Raw genomic sequence first — 23,798 nt, 5'->3', positions numbered from 1 at the left:
GCTGGCGTCAACCCAGATGTCTTTGGGTGGTCCAGACTGACTTTCTGTCTAAGGTGACTTGCTTGAGTATTTAATTAACTTGGTGATTTAATTTCAGTCTGATTAGCAACATTCTATGCCTCAAATTGTTGCTTATTGCTGTTAAGTTTAGGTGATGGTATTCAAGAAAGAAGAAACTTTCATCGCTAATAATTGTTACTTTAAGGAAAAGCCAACTGAAATGTACTCTAGAATATCTCTGGTATGTAATTTTTCTGAAATGTGTTTGGAATCAGAATGCATTACAAAATGCAAATGCGTTCATTTGGAGGCAAAATAATTGTAAGCGTATTCAGAAAGATAGGGTAGACAGGCTGATGGATCTCCTAAATGGAAAACTCTCTTCTTGCTGAAGACTTTACACTGGAAAAGGGAAGGAGACATGGAAACACAGACTAAAACAGCAACTCATTGCTTAACTGAAGAAAGCCATTCTTCTTCAGAGATGAGGTATAAATAAGAGACTTCCCAATATTTGATGTCTCTATTTTCACTGGTGCTTCTTAGGCATCAGCTGAGAGCCACAGTGATCACTTTATGTCTGCAGTATAGGGAAAAAATGCAATTGAAAATGCTAAGAAATTACATTCTAGACACTTTATTATTTTTAAAGGTAATTAGAAGTCTGTACCTGGACCGGTTTATGTGTGATAATGACCTAAGTGAATGCTGCTGAATATTTCCAGACAGGCCTATAAATCTGTAAAGTTCATGCTTCTTCAGGGAAGGTTTGGGAACACAGCACACATTCATCTTGACTTTATTTCTCACTTAAACAAAAATAACTGTTTCAGATCAAGATACTCTCTTGCTCTCACATAAAATTCTAAACTCAGCTTCTGGTTCCTTTTACAGTGTGTATAACTTATCTAATATGCTGATGAATGAGAAGTATTTATCATTTTTCTCTCTTTTCTAACTGGGGTAACAACCTCTGAGAGTCTAAACCAGCGATCTAGACTCCCCATGCAGATAAAATGGTGGCCACCAGCTGGGTCTCCAGGCATGTTCCCAACGCCCAGGCAGGTCGGTGACCAAGCCAGGAAGGTGAGGGTCGGCAGTGGAGGATACACATGGTTGGAGATGAAGCTGCAGAGCCCATGTCCCTCACCCAGCCCCCGGCCAGTGAAAAGCTCAGAGTTTCCAAATGCAAAGACTCACCTTGTGGATGGGTCTGCCCACACAAACTCAGGTTTTCTGGTGTTTTCCAGATTTGTATCTATTGTTAAGGCTTCTTCTTCTGGTGCTCCATTAGGACAGTAGCTCTTCCAAAGAATGGTGGAAGAAATTGTTCCTTTTTTCCAAACTTTTTTCCCCTCTCATTAGTTTTATCTTCAGCACATTTCTGAGTGCATTTTACTCCTTCATGGCCAGAGAAGAGCCCACGACTGTGGAGCCCCAGGAGCATCTCAGATACATCTCCTTGATCGTGGATTCAGTCCAGGTATCAGGAAGTAATTAAGGGGAAAAATGATGGTCCATGTTAACTCAGTGGATAGTTTCTCTTTTTTTTTCGGTAAATCACCTATTAGAAGTGAGCTAACATGCCAGTTTTCATCCGTATCTCAGGCAGTAGCTGACTCTATCACGGCACTTCGGCTTAACACAACCCGACAGGCATCCTTTCGGGTGATTTGTGGGAAGTGCAGCCAAGGCTTAGCGATTAATTGTTCTAAACGGAGAGTGAGCTGTAAACAAGTTTTCTTGGCTCCTGCTCAGCAATGAGCATTCCCAAATTTGGGGATTCTTTTGGTATTTTTCTTAACTATAAGCTAAATTTTAGTGGCAATCTGAATTCTGACATTTGTGTTTAGATTAGTATCACCTCCGTTGCTTTCATACTAGGATGATGAACAGTTCATGGACCACTGAGGGTTTGCTCTGTGCCTTGAAGCTATGTTTCAGGGCCAGGTAAGATCCTGGCAGTCTTAAGGTCTTTAATACCCCGTCTCCCTCTAACAGCCCCAGGCACTGCCCAAATCCGAACATCGGTGTAACGCGGGTTTTTCCTCCTACCGTTAACATGCCTCTGGGCACTTGTTCACCCTGGGATGTCTCACTGCAGTTTTCTCAGTGCATATCATCAACCATTTGGATCAAGCGATTGGTTTACTGTGGGTTTTTTTGGATTAGCAGGCTAGGAGTCCAAGGCTGCATTAATGTTAATGTGAGCATCTCTCAGATTCAGTCTTCAGGGCAGCAATTTTTAAACATGAGGAAGAGTGAGTATCAAAGCCAGTAGTATTTGAGGAAACTAAAATCAGAGCTCAAGCAGAAGCTGGAAAAATAATCCCAGATCTCCGAGTGACTATTGGGATCATCCCACAAGACCCGTCGTCTTATTATAATTTCTATAGGTTTCCACCCTGTTTTCCTTCACCAGCCTCAGCCCTGCTGCCTTTCCTGGTCTGAATCTTTTAGAAAAAAACAGTTACTTGTTTCCAAGTAAGGGTAAAGTTCTTGGTTAGCTCTTTCCACAGTTAAATGCCCTGGCAAAATTTGGCTTCTTCATATGTGGTTGAATTTCACTTCAGTCCCTATTGAGGAGGGTCCCTATTGTCAGAGTCTCCATGTGAGAGAGGGAACAGGAGGATGTAAAGCAGGTAGTAGGAGAAGCTCTGATCTGTGTTTTGCTTCAGGAAAATGATGGCAAGACCCTCATGAAGCTCCACAGTGATCCTCAGGGGCCTTTTACCGAGAGGTGATGATTTTTTTTCCCCCTACCAACCTCATATCTTGACATGCAAACAGGGCTTCCAAATTGCAGAACCACAGTGCAGTGGCCATTCAAACCCAGATCTTTTGGCTTGCAAACAACCATGGGTGACACATGAGGGAGGGCAATACATCTGTATTGCTGCCTCCTCCCAATAGTCGAGGAGGCAGGGAAAGCGTTGCTCCACAGTACTACACTTAACTATTCCTTGCTGGAACGAACCTGAGAATTAATTGTTTCCACTTAGTATAATTTGAGGAGATATAAACAGCTCAACGCAACCACAATGGAGCACGTGCTGCAATATGTCTCCATATTAAGACTTCAGCTTCTTTCCCACTGAAACTCAGCATCATCCCAGAGCAGCAACATGGATAAATTCAGCACTAAACACTGAACTCAGATCCTTAACTAAAACCCCTGCAAACTCTCTTAACCTCTCAAAATTTTCTCCCAAGAAAATCTCTTCTTGTGAGCCTACTAAGCTATGGTGACTTGTTTTTCAGTTCAGCCTAAAGGTGATGTAATGAAGGTCCTTGCATGAGAAATATCCACAGTTACTTTATTGGCTGCATGCTGCTCTGGTTCTGACCAGTCACACGGGGCTGTTTTCTTGTCCCAGCACTTTTCCAGTTGGACTCAAAAGAATGGCAGGAGAGGTTTTTTGCTCCCATTTCTCTGAAATCTGTAGAATGTTTTGAGATTTCAGAGAAATTAAAGAAATTCAACTGGGTGTTTCCTTTTTAGGATGCTTTGAAAATATGAGCACAATTGTTCAAGTCCCTCCAAATTCTGTATTTGCTGCTTCATCCTTTGCTGCTTTTGAAAATGTAATACTGGGCTCAGAACAACTTGCTAGTGCTCCTGTCACTGCTGCCTACATTTTTCTTTCTGATGATTTAGCCTCAGAAACCAGTGGACCATTCAAGCAGCTCTGACTACATTTTCTCTTTGACTTCTCACATCAGAGCCCTTTGGGGGTTTGCAGCCAAGAGCTGATTCAAATGAAGACCAGCACAGCACCTGATCAATACCCTGGCCTCTCCTCCACCATTTGCTATGACCACGTTGCAGGGCTACCTACGGAGCTGTGCCCCCTCACAATGTATATGGGGGTCCAAAACAAACATTTCCAAGCCTGGTTGAGAAGATCCTCCTTCTTTAAGCATTAAGGTCCTCTGGCATTAGGACATACTCCCTCTGTGTCCAGTGGTTATTTCTGAATTATGAGTAGGACCAGGCTCCACCATGTCTATGGGTGGATGAGTGCCCAAGCTCGAATCACTCACTCACAGGTTATTTCCATCCCACAAAACCACCACTTCCCTGCCCCGAGATGCTTTTACTGCCCTCTGCTCTGCTTGGAGGGGCAAGTCCTTACCAACCTTTACAGCTCCCCTCTTTCTTCTGCCCACACCCTCCTTTGTCCTTTTTTCCACTTTTAAGGGCATTTTGGATGAGCGGGTTTAAGAAGAATATATATATATTAAGATGCAGAATGATGTCCCTGGAACAGCCCATGGAGTAAGATGGTGGAACCAGCCATGCTCAGAGCTCTTGTTCAGTTTTCTTTTTTTTTTTTCTTTTTTTTTTTTTTTTTTGGGGGGGGGGTAGGGGAGTGGTTAAATCAAGCAGTACCTACCATGCAGCTGAGCAGTATACCTCACATGCAAAAATTGTCTTCAGAAATATTAAGGGACATCTGAATAGTGGGTCAAAAGAGGACAATTCATATTCTGTAAGACTGCAGAGCTTGCTGGAGGATCACTTCCAAGTTTTATAGCACAGGATAGGAAATTTCCTGCAAGAACGACCCTGCTCTGCACTGAGATATTGCTGCTTAATGTCAGTGCGTGCTTCAGAAATGCCCACAGTTGCAACTGCAAGCTTTGGGCAATAGGAACTCACCATTTTCACAAATAGGTTATTCCTCAGGGAGGGATGCAGTCTTGCTGTGCCCCTTCCCCACTGGTCCAGCTCAGAGAGACAGATCTGGGGTTGCACTGAGAGGTTACAGTACAGTGAGTGCTGGGAGAGGAGCTCCCCACTATTGCTTTGTGGAAACCTGAACTGCAAATGCGAAGAGTGTTTTGGTCTCTAGCACTACCATTCCAGCACTGCTCACTGAAAACTGTCTGCACTGAGAGCTCCTCCTTTGAGCCTTTTTTTCAGCTGGCACCTCCCATAAATCCTTTTGGCATCTGCAGCAGGGAAGCAGCAAGAAGCCCTAGCTGGGATCACAGACGTTTTGAGGGAAGGGTTTTACAACAGGTAGTAAAAGAGTAAAGGAGGTGGTGCATGTGCACAGATCAAAGGCAAGATCAACACTACCTATCTGTGTACTGTAGGCATCTAACTGCAATACTTAAAACATAAAGCTGGTGTCTAGGATTCTCCTGGGTGTCTATGGTTGCTTCAGCAGTGATGGAAGGGAGCTCAGAGGAGCAGCCCACATCCATGGCCAGTGAGGAACAGCAGAGCCTTCAGGAAGCTTCTGCAGTGCAAATCTTGGCCAGGAACTTAGCACTTGAAGCTACATATATGCAAATATATAATATATATTATAGATATAAAAATATATATATTATATATTAACCTCATGGGAAGTGAGAAACCTTGTTCTAAACTCTCCCCTCGCTCAACAGCATTTCCCAAGCAAGTGCTTTCAGCATCAGACCAGTGACATTGGGCACCTCCGTGGGAATGGGGACAGGGATGAGCCAAGGCCAGGCAGACTGGGGTGGGGGCCCATATGGGGCCCATGGCTAGGCAAAGACAGGGCTGCAACACAAGAATAGCAGCAACCCAATGGACATTTTCATAGTTTCAGGCTATAATATGAGCAATAAGGTGATCGTTGCTTCAGCCAGGCACCTTCTACCACTTTACAGTGCAGAATTGCTAGGGAATAACCTGACAGTAATTAAGAAATGCAAAGTGTTACCAATAGACAACACTTATCTAGGTGGTGACTTCCTGCTATTTGCCTGATAGATTTTCAAAAACCAAATAAGAACCACATATAATCTATTTAATACTAATTGATAGCAGGCATGTTTTGAAGCGCTGTTCCCACCCATGAGCAGGATGCATCCATGTCTCACTTCTTGAGCACATACTCAAAAATCCAGCTGGTAAATACAACATCCATTTCCACTGACTACTGAAGTGCAAAAGAGCATAAGCTCTGGCATCTTTAGGATGGGTGCTTTTGGCACAAAATTGTGGGTTGGAAGTTCAGCCTGCTGTTTTGTCTCCAGGCTCAAAAATGCATGTAACCCTTGCAGTTGCCAGTGGTAAGGCTTTTTGTATTTACTCAACTGCAAAAGAGTGACTTCCTGTTGAGACCACAGGAGCCATCACTTGAAATGTCATCAATATTTTTGCCTTTGGGCATTCATGTTCTTATTTACAAAGAATGGCCAGTAGCCAAAGAACCGGTGTGTCACCTGTTAAAAACTATACATTTCCCCATTGTCTGGTGATGTGGCTGTAGTAAATCTCCTATTCTACATGGATTTTACAAACTCACTCCAAGGAGGGATTTGACTAGCTGAATCTTGGCCTAAAGAAGAAAGTCCCGCTGTGCTCCTTCCCATCCCACCAAATAAAAAAAACCCACCCATGTAATTAATGCTTAAGCTATTCTCAAAACAATTGTTTATATCATCTAAGTCTCATCTTGGATGAAAAGATGCTTGTATTCCCCAGATCATCTTGCTAAGAGATTTATAGAGTGCTTTTTCATGTCTGAGATGTGCTGGTTTATCATCAAGCAATAACCCCTGTTCATACACCTGAGCTCTGTCTCATTGCAAAGTCCATTTTAACTGTCTCAAGCAGAAGCACCACACAACAAGAATGGCGAAGGGCTGCCAAAAACTCTTCCTGTCTGACCAGATTAACCTTAAATTCCATGAGCCAGCACTGAAGTGCCACAAGACCCAAGCAGCTGTTGGCAAAGATACCACACAGCTGCCGGGCACATGGGGCTGCCTTCTTGGCAGTGCATGGGGGTGGCTGAGCATTTCTGAGCTCCACAAGGGATGTAGAGCAAGACGAGTCTGAATACAGAGCAACCCGATGGCAAAACGTCAGCTTGTCGTCTTCCCAGACAGATCGGCCTTATGGCAGAAATTGCCGAGATGCGTTGCAACATCAGCCACAGCTGAACGTTTCTGTCTGTCACCTTCACATTTCTGGCTTTTCTTTAATCCTCAAACCGTTGGCTTTTCCCAAAATGCCAGTCAAATGAATGATTGGATGAGATGTTTAAGTTGTGGGCAAAACTCCTTGCTCTTCCTTAGCTTCCCTGTGGTGAGTTTGACACACACATAATACACCTACACACCACCAAACAACTTCCATGCAACTCACACTATTTTTTTTTAAGGAAGAAAAAGAAGGGAAAAAAAAGGCTATTATATGTTTTTCTACTTTAAATACTTGTGAGACATGTAGCTACAAGAATTCTCCAGATGATCCCTGAAGGCAATAACAAAAAGGAGACAATAAAAATTTTTTCTCTATTAAAAAAAATAGTTTTCATTAATTCCCAGACTACTGTAAGTCAGAGTACAGGCTACATCCCTGCTTCCCACATGCAATCAGACATTGGAACAATACACTACATTTAATTGCAATAGAGGATATGAATGTGAAGGGATAAAGTTATCTGTCATATTGCAGTCCAAACAACATGCTAGCCCCTGCAAGTTTTTCTGTCCTGTTAGTCTAAAGCTAAAGACCTTTCAAAAAAACCCCAAACCTCTCTCAAGTCATTTTGATAGGTTTAGGCTAGCAGTCAATTCTAGCTGTTGTGGTCCAGCCCCAGTTGGCAACCAAGCACCACACAGATGCTTGCTCTCCCTGCCCCCCAGTGGGATGGCGGAGAGAATCAGAAGAGCAAAATTAAGAAAACTCGTGGGTTAAGAACAGTTTAATAATTGAAATATAACAACAACAACAACAACAACAGTAATGAAAAGGAAAACAACGAGAGAGAGAGAAACAAAACCCAGGAAAAACAAGTGATGCAGCTGCTCACCACCTGCCGACTGATGCCCCCTGGCCAGATCCCCCCAGTTTCTATACTGAGCATAATGTCATAGGGTATGGAAAAGCCCTTTGGCCAGTTTGGATCAGCTCTCTTTGCTGTGCCCCATCCCAGCTTCTTGTGTACCTGGCAGAGGTGAAGGGAAGCTGAAAAGTCCTTGCCTAGTGTCAGCACTACTTAGCAACAACTAAACCATCAGTGTGTTATCAGCATTATTCTCATACTAAATCCAAAACACAGCACTGTGCCAGCTACTAGGAAGAAAATTAACTCTATCCTTGAGAGTAGCTCCGAAGTCATGAGCCACAGAAACTGAGTGAATTACACAGTGCGGTGCATTGACCCTGGCTGGATGCCAGGTGCCCACCAAAGCCACTCTATCACTCCCCTTCTCAACTGGACAGGGGAGAGAAAAATATAATGAAAAAGCTCGTGGGTCGAGATAAGGACAGGGAGATCACTCAGCAATTACCATCATGGGCAAAACAAACTTGACTTGGGGAAATTAATTTAATTTATTACCAATCAAATCAAACTAGGGTAATGAAGAACAAAATCAAATCTTAAAACACCTTCCCCCCACTCTTCCCTTCTTCCTGGGCTCAACTTCACTCCCAGTTTCTCCACCTCCTCCCCCCTGTGGCACAGGGGGACGGGGAACGGGGGTTGCGGTCAGTTCATCACACGTTGTCTCTGCCGCTCCTTCCTCCTCAGGGGAGGACTCCTCACACTCTTCCCCTGCTCCAGTGTGGGGTCCCTCCCACGGGAGACAGTCCTCCACCAACTTCTCCAATGTGGGTCCTTCCCATGGGCTGCAGTTCTTCACGAACTGCTCCAGCGTGGGTCCCCCACGGGGTCACAAGCCCTGCCAGCAAACCTGCTCCAGCCTGGGCTCCTCTCTCCATGGGCCCACAGGTCCTGCCAGGAGCCTGCTCCAGCACGGGCTTCCCACGGGGTCACAGCCTCCTTCGGGCACATCCCCCTGCTCCGGCGTGGGCTCCTCCCCGGGTGCAGGTGGGTATCTGCTCCCCCGGGGGCCTCCATGGGTGCAGGGGCACAGCTGCCTCACCAGGGGCTGCACCAGGGCTGCAGGGGAATCTCTGCTCCGGTGCCTGGAGCACCTCCTGCCCTCCTCCTGCACTGACCTTGGGGTCTGCAGAGCCGTTCCTCTCACTTATTCTCACTCCTCTCCCAGCTGCAGTTTGTGTCCTGGTGTTTTGTTTTTTTTTTTTTTCCATTCTTAACTATGTTATCCCAGAGGCGCTACCACTGTCACTGATGGGCTCAGCCTTGGGCAGCGGTGGGTCTGTCTTGGAGCGGGCTGGCATTGACTCTATGGGACATAGGGGAAGCTTCTAGCAGCTTCTCACAGAAGCCACCCCTGTAGCCCCCCCCCAGCTATGAAAACCTTGCCACGCCAACCCAATACAACAGGTTACAGAACAGAGGATGGAGAAACTAGCTTTGCAAATGCAATGTTTTTGCTAACATTGTTTTCTAAGCTCAGAACAGAATTTGAAACATCCATGGTCCAAGATACTTTTGTTTTTAGCCAGTTGCTCAAACAGGGGCATCATGAATACTTGGACCTGTTCAAGGTGTAACTAGAGAGCCAGAGACTCAAAGCATATGAGTCAAAATATTTTCCTAGAATGCAACCATGCACGGAAGCAAAAAGGATTAAACGATGGAGGTTTATAATGGCAAAGGATAGCTGTGGGTACCACAAGCTTCAGTAGTGGCTGCCGTTTTATTGCTTCCATGGCATCATAGTAGTAATATACATTGCCACCTGCAATGATTTGGAGACACGGCAAAATCTGAAGATGACAAGTTTCTTTAGGTTACCTGGAGTCCCAGGGGCCTCAGAGAAAGCAAAAAATCTTGGCAAATGGACAGCACAGCAGCAAGCATGATACATTGGTAAAAATTGGTTTTCACAGCCCAGATGTCTAGGCCCACAGGACCAAAACTGACCCTCTATGTATCTGCTTTTTTTATGTGTGAGAGGAGAATCAAAAGAGGGAAGAGGGGGAAAAAGCTCTGCCAGCCTCCTAGATATATCCAGACATGAGAGAGGAAAAAAATGTAAACTAATTTTCTGTACTTCTCCTGGTTTTAAATTAATTCATACCCCAAGTAAGATTCATCTCACCTACCTAGAAAAGTCTTCAAGTTTAATGTCTGAATGTGAGCTAGTCTCTGTAGGCTTTCTTCATGCTTCATCACCTCACTTCTTTTGAATGGGAAGTTAGGCATTGAGATCCTCCAGAAAATACCATTTTGTCGTGATTTAGCCCCAGCCAGCACCTAAGCACCACGCAGCCGCTTGCTCACTCCCCCTACCCCGATGGGATGGGGGAGAGAATCGGAGGAGTAAGAGTGAGAAACACTCCTGGGTTGAGAGAAGAACAGTTTAATAATTGAAACAAAACAAAGTACAATAGTAGTAGTAATAATAACAATAATAATAATATACAAAGCAAGTGATGCACAATGCAATTGCTCACCACCCGCCAACCGATACCCAGACAGTTCCCGAGCAGCGATCCCTGCTCCCTGGCCAACCTCCCCCAGTTTCTATACTGAGCATGATGCCATATGGTATGGAATAGCCCTTTGGGCAGTTTGGATCAACTATTCAGGCTGTGCCCTCTCCCAGTTTCTTGTGCGCCTGGCAGAGTATGGGAAGCTGAAAAGTCCTTGACTAGCATGAGCAGTACTTAGCAACAACTAAAACACCAGTGTGTTATCAGCATGCTTCTCCTACTAAATCCAAACCACAGCGCTATGCCTGCTACTAAGAAGAAAATTAACTCTATCCCAGCTGAAACCAGGTGATGCTCATCAACTGTGTTGTCTACCTGGACTTCAGTAAGGCCTTTGCCACTGTCTCCCATAAGATGCCATTGAGAAGCTGTTGATGCATGGGCTGGATGAGCAGGCGGTGAGGTGGACTGAATGGCCAGGCCAAGAGTGGTGATCAGCAGTGCAAAGTCTAGCTGGAGGCCAGTGACTAGTGGTGTACCCCAGGTCCAGCCCTGTTTAACATCTTCATTAATGATCTAGATGATGGGGCAGAATGTACCCTCAGCAAGTTTGCAGATGACACCAAAGTTAGAGGAGTGGCTGATACACCAGAGGGTCGTGCTGCCATCCAGAGGACCTTGGCTGGCTGGAGAAATGGGACAACAGAAACCTCATGAAGTTCAGCAAGAAGTGCAAAAACCTGCATCTGGGGAGGAACAACCCCATGCACCAATATATGCTGGGGGACACCCGTCTGGACATCACCTTGGCGGAAAAGGACCTGGGGGTCCTGGTGGACACCATGTTGAACATGAGCCAGCAATGTGCCCTTGCAGCAAAGAGGGCAATGCTGTCCTGGGCTGCATTAGACAAAGCATGGCCAGCAGGTTGAGGGAGGTGATCCTTCCCCTCTGCTCACCACTGGTGAGGCCACACCTGGAGTGCTGGGTCCAGTTCTGGGCTCCCCAGTACGAGAGACATGGACATACTGGAGAGGGTCCAATGAAGGGCCATAAGGATGATGAAGGGCCTGGAGCCTCTCTCCTGTGAGGAAAGGCTTAGAGAGTTGGGACTGTTCAGTCTAGAGAAGAGAAGGCTTGGCGAGCCTTGTGTATAAATACCTGAGGGAAGGGTGCAAAGATGGAGCCAGGCTCTTTCCAGTGGTGCCCAGTGACAGGACCAGAAGCAACAAGTACAAACTGAAACACAGGAGGTTTTCTCTGAACATCAGGAGACAACCTTTTTTGTTGCAAGGGTGACTGAGTGCTGGCACAGGTTGTCCAGGGTGGTTGCAGAGTCTCCACCTTTGGAGGTACTCAAAAGACGTCTGGACACGGTCCTGGGCAACCAGCTCTAGGTGGCCCTGCTTGAGCAGGGGGTTGGACCAGATAACCTCCAGAGGTCCCTGCCAACCTCAACCATTCTGTGATTCTGTGAACTCCTGGTCCCATATAGCTCTGTCTATAACAGCCACTGTCTATAACATCAACCCTTCATGCGTAATGATTAATAAAAGAGCACTCAATCCTGAGAGATCAGAGTGATTTCCAAAAACATTTTGCTAATCTCCTCCAGAAAGAGTTCTGGAAATGTTTTATCTCCTCAAATCACATACAATTGATGCAATACAAAAATTCAACAACCTAACAGAATTTTCCTTGGTGAAAAATCAGTTTACCTTTCATTCACTTTTCCTTTCATCCTTGATCAGAGAGAGGCTTTAGTAATTAAGTTTTTTCTGAGAGAGATTTTTGTCCTTCATACATTTGTACTGTCTTTCTAGTCAAGAGCAAAATAACCAAAAACCAGCTAAAATGGTTGATGCAGTGTGAAAAAGAAGCGTGCGTGTGTGTTTGTGTGTGTGTATGTTTTGTAGGAAAATTATGCATCTGTGTTGATATTTTCCAGTGCATGTGGGCTGATCATTGTACCCAAGGAGAACATATTTTCCTGGGTATATTTAGGTATGCAGTGCCGTTTGCTTGGCGGGAACACTCAGAGCAATGAATGTGGGAAACTGATGTGTGTATGTGTTCACACAGCTCCTACGCTGCTCTGCTCAGAAAGCAAAGGACAAAAGAGGCTCACCTACTCACCCATCTCTTTAAAGTCTTCTAAGGACATTTGTGCATAAAAAAGTTGCATCCTGGCCCCATAAAATAAATCAGCCATTCTTCAGAAACAATGTCACCCTACTATCTGGATAATTCTGGTTTTCTTGCCTACTCAATGCTGTGGGATGTTTATGTAGTATTTGGGGCATCAAGGCTTGGGTTAATTCCGAGCTGCCTCTGCCCTGATGCTGTGCAGATGTCCCGAAGCCCGTGGCTCTGAGCAACATGCCGGACTGCAGCCAGCAAGAGCCAGGCTGGGCAGCTCTGCCTTTGCATGGAATAGAAATGTTAGAGGGTGTAAAGCTGGATAAAGGAGTCTGGAAACATACAGTGCTAATCCTACTCTGAAGCATCTCAAAATTCAGAGCACTGGAAGGGAAGGAGGACAGTGGATCTGATCTGGTTTAGAGGGCTATTGTAACAGCTGTAGAGGGTAAGTGAGAAAGATGTTTTTCACTTACAAAGGGCTGTACAAAGCTGAGCATCCAAGTGCTGAAAAACATGTACATGCTGCTCATTTTGCACAGTATTGAGACATCTTGCAAAGCTGGAGGATATTTAGTGGCAGAGAGTGCGCTTTTCCTTTCCCTCCACTATCTGCACTAAGGTTTGGGTTATCCAGGTTATTTAGGTGCTTCATTACCATTCAAATAAAAAAAAAAAGAAGTCTAAGCATCTTGCCGTCTCTAAGGACCACATCTGGGAACAATAAAAGGGATATTGCTCCTTTTTCTCCCCTGCATGGCAGCTGGCAGAAGGAAATGAGAAGTGATCAGTCTCTTTCTGTCCTGTGCTGCCACCCTCGAGCAGATAAAAGCACACTCAGCCCTTGACCTCACGTCGTGCCAAACACACTCTTATCTTGCCACAGAGAAGCGGAAAGGTGAGCAGGCCAGATGGTGCTTTTGACCTCATCTCCTTCCCTGCAAGCTAGCGGAGTCATCTCGCCGTCTGCCTGCTGCCAAAATCCGCGGCGGCGGAGCTGGGCAGAGCGTGCTGTCTGTCGCCTGCAGCTCCGGCTGCCCCGGCGGCCGCCTGCTCCTGCGGGGCAGAGCCAAGCCAGGGAGCCCGCAGGGAGCCGGCCGCTCTCTCTTACCCTTCTGCTGTGCCTCCGCAGCCGCCTCTTTTCTTTCCGGCAGGCTCCAGGCTCCGTGCAGGTCCACATCATTATGTACGAGCTGGGGTAAGAGCACAATGTTCTTCATCTTCTCAGTGGCACTGATGCTGGGTGCCTGCAATGGACGGGGGTCCTGCTGCGTTGCACAGGGTGCATGCAAGCCCCTCCGTAAGAAAGGGTGACCTAAAAGAAACAAATGCCTCTCCCATTAACAGTGCTGGAGAGGCTGGGGCTGAGATGATTCCCTCTTTTCCTGAAAAAAGTCCCCCTCTGTGAGGGTCATGCCTACTATATGGTTTTGAAGTGCCTAGAGCCCATTGCAAACAGGCATTTCAGAGGGATACTGGTGCAAGCCACCAGCTTTTTGTTATCCCATTTGATCTGGGGCATGGCTCATTTGGTTTATGAAGTGATTAATTTCACTACAAGCCCTTGAGTGGAGGAGCAGCCCTGACGCCGGGAGCACCACCATGGCAGCACGTAGGGAGACAGGCTCCATCAAGCCATCAGAGTTCTCCTCTAGGCACCTCCAAGAGCAAGAAGGGAGCCAGGAGAAATGGTGTGGGGTAGGAGCTGCTGCTCAGCTGGGGCTGCCAGCCGGAGGGATGAGGAACAGCAGGTGAAAACCATCCCAGCTGCTCCACACTCAGATAAATTATCCAGTGTATCCCAAAGGCCAGGCCACCTGGGGACAGGAGTCAAGTGGCCGGAGGTGTTGCACCCTAAAGCTGGGGAAACCATGGCATAGCCTGTGCGGGATGTTCACATGCCAAGGATTCAGGAATCACCCAGGGAAGATGCTGCAGAGCGCACACGGCGGGTGGGTACATGCTGTCTTGGAGACATGTGTGAATAAGTGTCTTGGAGGAGCTGATCTGAGGAGCAGCAGCAGATTTGCTGTCAAATAGGTTTTGTTTAAAAGTTATTTGCTGTGTTCTGCATGCAAATGCTGGCCACTTCTGGGGTTTCGGAAGGAATTTAAAGGGTTTATGCTACTTATAGTCTTCTCCAGGTGCCTTAAATGCTCATTTTAATAAGAAACTGTCCTGACACTCATTTTGGTTGGCAACTATTAACAGCTTATAAAGTAGCCCTAGGGCTTTAGTCAGGGTAACGTGCTCTGAAATCCCCAGTAAAGCTGAGGTCTGTGCTGCAAAACTGCAGGAAGCAGAGGAGTGCGGCTGAGTGCCGCATCACGTCACCTCAGCATCTACCTGCCTCTTTTTAAAAAGCCTTGGAAAAGCTTAATTACTTAATACTGTGGGCTTGCAGATTCTTTTTCCGTTCAAATTCCAGATATTGAGTAACCCCTTGTGCCAGCAAGTGTACTTGCACTTCGCATCTGCTGTACTTCTCCTGTCTGTTTAATATTCACCCCGACGCCGTGATGTGCGGGTGGAAGGTTCAAGATGCGCGGCGGGGGCATCCTGCCTTAATGCACCTGGAAACTTTGGCACCAGGCGAGCAGCTGAGGAGAGAAAAAACATCGCAGACCTGCAACTCCCAGGCAATTGTGCGAGAGGCTCCATATGCTCCGGTGCCCACTGAAAGGGTCGAGTTTGGCATTGCATCAAAATTATTTCTCCCCCCTCCTTGAAAGCAAGTCTCCATTTAAACTGCAAAACTACGTGACCGTGAGCTCTGCTTTTCCCCTGTAAAGTCTGCGTGACAGGAGCACAGGTAACCTGTGGGGCAGGATATAAGTCTGTTAGCAGGTCTAGAAGGGGGCTGCAAGGTGATCACATTAATTTTCACCATGGTTTATGTGCCACAGGCTCTTTTGGGTTGGAAACAGCCCTGTTAGGTCCAGCTGTGCCAGGCCAGGGAGACATTGCGGAGGCAGCACCCTGACCAACGTGTGAACGGCTTCCTGATGTCCAGAGCTCCAACACAGCATCACAGGAGAGTGGTAGAAAGGTGGGACGCATGATGTACCTTACCAAAATGAGCCAGGCCAGGCACGGTGCAAGCTTTGGGACTGCCCAACGAGGTGTCTTGTGAAGAGCCAGGTGATTTAAACATTGAATCACGGTAGCTCAGGCAAGAGGAAGCACATCTTGGGATTTTGTGGCACCTAAACTGTTTCCCTCTTCTGTACCAGCAGCCAAGGTTAGTGGGACCTGTGCGTAACCACGATTTGGTGACGGAAAGGCACAAGAAAGAAGCAGTGACTTCAGGTTGCAGCCCTGAACTGATGAAAAATGCAACGTTTCAGGCCAACGCTGGAACAAAATTGGGGACCTGGCCAGCAGCAGGTAGTTTTGAATGATACAGAGATTTTCACCCTCTGGAGCTAGCAGCGGGAAGGGGATTGAACTGGGCAGGGTGGATGCCTAAGCCATGCAGAAAATGTCCTTTCCCAGAGAGGCAGTCAAGGCTGGGGAATTTTTTTCCTGCAATTAGGGCTGCAGTGGGTTGGGGAAATTTTTTCCCCTCCCTTTTGCATTCCTGTAGAGATGACCAGCCTGGCCAGGTTTGGTCTCACCAGAAGCAGGGAGGGCAGCTAGAAGCAGGATTAGGAACTCGTTTATCAGGAGCGGCTCCAGCAGAAATCCAAGGTGAAGGTATAGCTCCTGTTTTCTCTTTCCCCACCCTAGCTGCTGTCAGAGAGCAGTGGTGGGGCAGTGCCTGCTCCATGGACCAACCCCTGGAGCTGCACTCAGCCCTGCCTGGTCCCATCCACCGAGCCGGCAGCCAGGGTTCGGCGTTGCAGAAGCTGTTGTTCCCACCGCTGAAACTGTTAGTTAGGCAGAGGAACAAGAGCAATGCACTGGGGGATCCAGAGAAAAGGCCCATCTGTCTTGCTTTTTAGGATGATTAGGCAAAGTATTTGACTTGGCCAGCATGGGAAATTACACGACCAAGAGAATTGCAATGCTGTGGCTGACTGCCTGGCAGCGGCGTGGAGTGGGGAGGAACAGCGAAAAGGCAATGAACTGAAATCATAGCCTCCCAGTGACCAGAATAAAATCCATAGCTGGACACAGCCCATGCACAGGTAAGAATTACGTCTGCTTGTCCCCAAAATGCTGAACAGCCCTGCATGTTCAGCTCCTGATGCACCCTGTTGTGGCCGTGCCTCCCTGCCTGCAACAAGGGTCCCATCCTGCTGCTCCTGGGTGCGTGCCTTTCCCTCACACTGGGCTAAAATGCCCCTGGCTGGTTTGCATCCTCATTTCTCTGTACAAGTGACTTAATTTTCTGTATTTACACCTTTTCCAGTCCATGAGTCATTAGCAAGTATTGGACAGTTTGAACTCATATTGATTTCTTCTTCAGTTTTTCATGGAACTGTTGAGTGTTGTCAAGTCAGATTCATTATTGTGGAGTGAATACTTTAAATCACCATCAGCAATGAACCATGTGCTGCAATCAAAGAAAGACCTCCATGTGATTTATTTTAATTATATTTATTTCCTGTAATTTTTTATTCATTGAGCCCTTTATCAGCTGTTCCACATTTTTGCCAAGGATCAATTTCAAGCTGTAAATCAGCAACAGTATCAGCCTTATAAATACTTGGCTCTCCCAATTCGCCCTTTTCAAAATACTGGCACAACTTCAGCAATTTTCCAGTCTTCTGCAACTTCCTCAGCACTTCAGTGTCACTGAAAATAATGGTGATTTAAAGAGCTCTTTGGCCACCTCTTAAATTCGATTAATATGCTGGCAGTTTTGTGATGTTCAGCCGGGGTGTATTGCAGTGGGGATGCAGATGTTGCCATGGATGTTTTACCCCACTGTTCCCCACATGGAGCATTAATGATGCCCATATCATGTTCACCGTGACTTTGCTGGTGTCCCAGTTTGCTGCTGTACCAATGCAGGTAAAATAAAGGATCCAAGAGTAAAACGGCAACGAGCCCCTCGCAAACAAAGCAGCTCAAATCACTACATTGCAAAAATCACTTTGACACTTTGTCAGTCGTACCTCACGGCAACAATTGCTGGAAGTAATAGTTATTAATTACCTTTGTCAGGTGAAATTTCCTTAATTGCGTGCAACTTTACTTCCAAGAAACTCCCACTTTCAGCTGCCGCTGCCAGTTTAAAGGCTACGTCTCCCAGCGGTAATTTTTAGGAAAAGTCCAGGCAAATTAACGGGAGATGAAGTCATGCGTGGCCCACCTCTGGCTGTACAGGATCGGTACATGTCCTGGAGTCACCTGCCTGACCTGCCTGCATCGAGAAGAAAGGTCAGTGGGATGGGGGTAGCGGAAGGTGGTCAGCTAACCTGCCATGTAATCCAAGGGCATTCTTTTGTGACCTTTTCTTCTCCCTAAAAGATAAAGGAAACACGGTAGCAGACTGCCTGGAGAGCTGCTGCTCCTTGAACCTTGACAATATGTATTCAGCGTTGCGAGGAGACGTTCAGCAGACAGCATTCAGCACACACTGTAGCTGCCCTAGCTATCAAGCTCCCATACAGATGTTCATTGAACTGTCAGACCATCGAGAGGCAAATAAATTAATTGTAAGCGGAAGAAGGCTAGTTAAATCTTTTCTGGAAGTATTATATAGCCATTAGATTGCATAGGAAACTCAATAATAATGGGCAATAATGTTCGTCTGAGGAATTAAATAGAAGCCCAATTTATAATGCTGCTCGGCATTCAAACCAGAGTGTTCCACCTTCCTGGTACATGATAAACATTTACTAATTAATCCTCACAAAGCTTTGGTGAGGCAGATCTCTTCACACCACTGATTCTGTTTTATAAATGGGAACAAGAAGGTACAAGATACATCCTTTGAAGCTGGGGTTGTGTATGTCTTCAAACATGATTGGGGGCTCTGGGAGCCCACTCAGCATCTGTGTTTGAATACAGAGAGGTTTGTAAAAAGCCTTGGAGCCAGGATCAGAAGTCAAGGTTTCTTTGTGCCCCTTCACTGTGCTAGACCATCGTGGCATGTTTTGATATGATTCTTCAGCACTATCTCCAGAACACTGGTATTTTTACTGCATGATCATATTACTTTGCAGGAATGGTATTTAGATGAAGAGCCAATGGTCTTAAGCCTCAAGTAAGAGCAGTAGGAATTGGTCCATAATGTAGCTGCTAATCATGTCGAGATTCAAGGAACATATCACCAAGTGGAAGCTGTTATTTGCAGAAGATCGGTATGGATTGTATGGGATGTGTGTTGTCAAATAAATGTGGACATAATTTACACCAGGACAGTGGACTATCCATGACTATAGACAAACTAGAATTATTTAGTGTCATATTAAGATTCTCTCCTGTCTCTCTGTTTAAGGCAAAAATAAACACAGGATATAATGAAAGGGAGCTTCATCCCAGCACTGAGCTGCATCAAAAGTAGGGATCTTTCCATTGATTTCAGTTTAATTTTTGTCTGCTTACACAGGATGCTAATTTGAGTTTGCAGCTGATTCCATGACCTATGCAAGGATCCCATGCAACACAGATAGAGACTCTGCAATACTCATCAAAGAGCAAATAAAAATGGGGATGGACACAGCCCAGAGTGAAACAGGGTTGTGTAGACATGATGTTTTGTGTTAAAACAGTGGGCTAAAGTCCAATTTCCCAGTTAATCCATGCGTTAGTGTTTAAAGTATTGCCGTGGTGGCCTAACAAGTAGTCTCCCACTTTCAGGCACTACCAAGCTTAGCTGAAGGTCTGGCTTGGGCAAGGAAGCATTTTTTTCCAACTCATTTTTGGCTGAACAACATTTGACACAACAGAAGTAGTAAGTTCCCCAAAAGAACAACTCTGCATTGGTGATGGACCATCCAGAGAAAGCAATGCAACCTTTGCAGCCTCAGTAAAAAAAGCGGTTCAAGAGTTTATTATAATTTTTTGATACATCAGAGATGTCACTAATACTTTAAAATATGTAACAAAGAAAGAAAATGCTCTTTACTAGCTGTAGAGAGAGTGGTCCATGGTTAGTGCAGATCAGAGACTTTTTCAGGGTAGTTAGAAGATTGCTCCCATCCCACCCATCTTCTCCTTGAATTAATTAACATAAAAACTATGCTTTTACAAGACAAGACACGCTGGATAAAATTCTGATTTGCTTGAAGTCACTGAGAATTTGTCCATTGCTTTCAACAAGGGCAGGATTTTACCTAATATTTTTAACAGACTTTTATAAAATAGTGTTGAAAAAGATCTCAAGGGTCATCCTATCTCTCCTCTTGCCGCAAGGCAGGATCAGCTACATCTGTGTCAGCCCTGATGGATGTTTGTCTAACTGGTCCTGAAAGAGCTGCAACACTTGATAGCTCAGCTTCCATTTTCACCTGTCCCAAGATACGAAAAGAAAAAGGTCTTTGTTTACCAACTCTACCAGGATTTTTGACTGGTTTAAAGGACCAGTGACAATTTTAACATCTGATATCTCACGATCTGCTATGGATAGGAACTAATCCCATCCACCCCCAGAGGGCCTTCCCATGATTTATTGACATTTTTCCCTTTTATCGCTTTTTTTTGAGATATCTGACATGAAATCACATCATTCCGATTCCTATCTTGTCTTTTCCTCCACCATTTCAGTTCTGGTCTAATTTCAGTGGCTGCCCAATAAGAACTGGTAGTTAAAACTAATGTTTTTCTTTATCTGAAGGCCTGTCAGTCTTCCAGTGGTGCAGCATAAAGTGCATAATTTTAATTCCAGGTGTGAAATGCCAACTACTGTAATTATGTTGGCAACACGGAAAGGCAGGGAGGCAGCAGAGCAATAACGACCATGCAGGACTGGAGCCTCAGTGGGGAAGAAGAGAAAAAGGGGTGGGCAAAAGAAGAAATATTTAAGTCTGGTCCTTGCAGCAGAGCACCTCTATGGTTTGGTTATGCTTCCAGAATGAAACATCACTGGTCATTAACTGCCCTTTGCCTGCAATCCAGTGCTCACAGAAACAAAGTGGGGTCTTTGCTTTGGTTTCAAGATGACCTGAATCGCACTCAGATATAATAAAACACAGCTTCTCATTGACAGGCAATATGAAATACACTCCTTGCATCCCCTGCAACTAGAGGAAAGCTGCCCCACAGCTGCTCAAAATACATTTATGGTTTAGAATGGGAAACACAGACACAAAGATTAACGTTTACAGCTGGTATTTCTGAAAGTAAAGGTCTGAGGCAGATGCTCACATGTAGCAGTCAGAGAACGAGAGGTGGATTTCCCATGCATTCTCTCTCATTCCAGGGTACACCATGCATTAAGCTTTCACAATAAATATATTTTTTTAAAACTTGCTACATGGAATCCAATAGCAAATAGCACAATTCATTGTTGATAAAGCATGTGAGAAAAGGCTTTGTACTTGGAGTCTGCTCTTAACCCTTACTGAGGGTTGTATTCCTCAAATACAAACACCTAACGATCTCTATGGGCAAAAGACAAGACAGTCAGTCTTTTCAACCAAGCCATATAATATCTAGTTTCATATATAATCACAAAACCTCCTGACATTAAAGGGTCCCAGCTTTGCACACAGAACAGAGTTGATTAATGCTGTCAGAGACTAGCAGTGGCCAAACCACAGTTTCAAATATGACTCTTTGCCAGAAGACTCCTCTGCACCATTACAGCCACCAAAGAGAACATCACTAGGAAGGCATCACTAGGAGGAAAGCAGTGGGGCACTGGAGGAAGAATGTTGTGCTGCTGGCCAGAGAAACCCTTACATGCTGTTTGCAGGAAAAATAGCAACTGACTTAGAGGCTGGGATGGACAGTCTGCATAGGAACTGGATCGTTGCTGGGACATACGACCCATGGCGATGCATCTTTAGCATCACCTCGGTATCTGTGGCTTTGAACTTCCTCAAGAGTTTGGTAGGATTCATGGAGAGTTGAAATCAGCTTCCTGGGGCAGTGGGAAAGCTCTTTCTGCTCAGTGCTGTCTAAAGAATAGGTTCCTGAAGGCATTGTTGTAGTTTTTGTTGAAAGCAGTGTAGATGAGCGGATTAAAAAAGGAATTTGAATAGCCTAACCATAGAAAAATACTCTTCCAAATAGGTGGGATGTCACATGAGCAGAGGGGGTTGATGAGCTCCGTGATGAAGAAAGGGATCCAGCAGAGCACGAAGACCCCAATAAGGATGCCCACCATGAGGGCAGCTTTCTTTTCCTTCTGCTCTCTCCATGTGTCTCCGTCCGTCTGGAACGTAACAGTAGCGTGACGGACAGTGAAGACCATCTGCGGCTGCGGGGCAGCTTCTTTTACCTGCCAAACACAAACACAGGTTGCACCATATGTGCCTCAGTCAGCTGATCCTGCACAGCAGGTACGCAACCAAACTATGCAAGTGACGGCCAGAGCTCACGGGGAAACGCGGGCCATCTACGTCATGCTCTAATGGAGGGGAGAGCGGTTGCATGACCCTCTTCCGGGTAGCAGAGACTATTTTTACGTGATATAGTGATATATGGGCACGTGGAATTGCTCACACAGCATCGCAGTAAGGTTATTTCCCCATTTACAATCAGATCAGTAGAACAGGCACACACCCACACGCCGTGCACAAAAGTCTCCTCGCCTTCTCTGAACCTATTGAGTTTAAGAGTCCTGGGTAAGAGAGGCAAGAAAATGAGCATACGTTTCCTTCCTCCCCCCAAGAAGTCTTTACAGTGCACAGTCACCGTGCCTGGGATGAACTGACATGACGCAGCCAACGATTAGGAAGGATTTACAAGGACGCTCTGCGCGTATGTCTTCTGTGTGGATAAATTCACAACCTCCCCAAAGCCACAGCTGCTCGCCAGGTTATCGTCCCCAGCGGAGACGGGATCCCATCCATCCACACCCCCACACGCCCCCCCGCCCCGGGAGGCGCGGTGACCCCTTACTCACGCTCGTGAGCACTGATTCAGCATTCCACGGGGGGACGTCTGTGAGTCACCGCACGCCCACGTGGAGCTCAGGCTCGCAATCTGGCCCAAAGTTGCTTTAGCTGCACCTTGCGTGCTCACAGCTGGGGACTCAGAAGGAGTCAAAAAACTGGGCTTGCAAGCTTTGCAGTCAACTTTCCCTTCAAAGCCTCCAGGATTCGCCGGGCTTCGGTGGGATGCTGTTTGTTTGCATGCTTTAGCTCTAAGTTTCCCCCACTGCTGCAAGGGCTTGTCTGCTACTAGCAGATGACTAGAGCAAAATACAACTGAGTTGACCTACCTCCAGGGCTTCTGGTGCAATGGGGGTGATGGAGTTGCTCTTCTGAGATCCAATTCGAAACTTGGCAGCCTTGTAGATCTTCCAGTACACAAAAAGCACCACGCAGAGAGGCAGGTAGAAGGCGCCAAAGGTGGAGAAGATGGTGTAGGAAGGCTCCTGGCTGACTTGGCACTCCTCGCTGTCCTCCGAGTAAGTCTCTCCCCAGCCAAAGAGCAGTGGGGCCAAGGAGATGAAGGCAGAGAGTGCCCAGGTGAGGGCAATCATGATGTTGGAGATGCGGCGCCGGATGCGGAGCGTGTACTCCAGGTGGCGGGTGATGGACCAGTAGCGGTCGAGGGCGATGGCCGTGACGTTCCAGATGCTGGCGGTGCAGCACAGCACGTCGAAGGAGATCCACACCTGGCAGAGCGACCGGCCCAGCCGCCACCCGCCGCCCGGACAACTCGCGCACCAAGCTGAGGGGCATGACGAGGGCCGCCACCATCACGTCGGAGATGGCCATGGAGGCCACCAGGTTGTGGGGCACCCGGTGGAAGGTGCGCACCCGGAGGATGGTGGCCAGGACCAGCCCGTTCCAGAGGAACGTGGCCACCACCAGCATGGCCAAGAGGGTGAGGACCAGCACGCTGAAGACGGAGAGATGCGCCCGGCCGCCGTCCGGGCCGCCGGAGGACCCGCTCCGGTTGCCGGCATCCGGCGTCGTATCGGCGAAGCAGCTGAGGTTGAGCGGGCGCTCCATGCCGGGGGCCCCGGGGCAGCCGGGCTCCTCCGGGCGCGGCGGCGGTGCTCGGCGCTGGGCACTGCCCGCGCCGGGGCCGGGGGGCCGGGGCGGGGATGGGGGGGGTGGGCGCCGCCCTACCGCGGGCGCGGAGGGTGCCCGGCCGCCCCGAGCGGCGCCGGCTCCGCGCTGCCCGCCGCCGGGGTCTTCATCCCCGGGAGGAAGAGCCCTGCGTCAGCCGCCGGCTGACGGCAGCCCCCGGCCCGCCCCGCCGCGCCAGCCCCGGCGGCGGGAGGCGGCGGCTCCGCGGGCGCGGCGGGGTGCGCGGCTGCGGGGCGGCGCGGAGCGGAGCGGGGCGG

At 47.1% G+C, this 23,798-nt stretch overlaps 1 protein-coding gene across 1 annotated transcript; it reads right to left on the bottom strand.

Annotated features, from left to right (window-relative positions):
• Window positions 1-21,443: 21,443 nt before the first annotated feature.
• HTR5A (5-hydroxytryptamine receptor 5A) lies at window positions 21,444-23,460 on the bottom strand. The gene is given in 3 exon segments (XM_009486266.2): window positions 21,444-21,776; window positions 22,722-23,147; window positions 23,149-23,460. Coding segments are annotated over 3 exon segments (1,071 nt in total).
• Window positions 23,461-23,798: the final 338 nt, after the last annotated feature.

This window comes from Pelecanus crispus, chromosome 2 (genome assembly GCF_030463565.1).
Source record: "Pelecanus crispus isolate bPelCri1 chromosome 2, bPelCri1.pri, whole genome shotgun sequence".
Lineage (NCBI taxonomy): Eukaryota > Metazoa > Chordata > Aves > Pelecaniformes > Pelecanidae > Pelecanus > Pelecanus crispus.
This window is presented reverse-complemented; position numbering and strand designations above follow the sequence as displayed.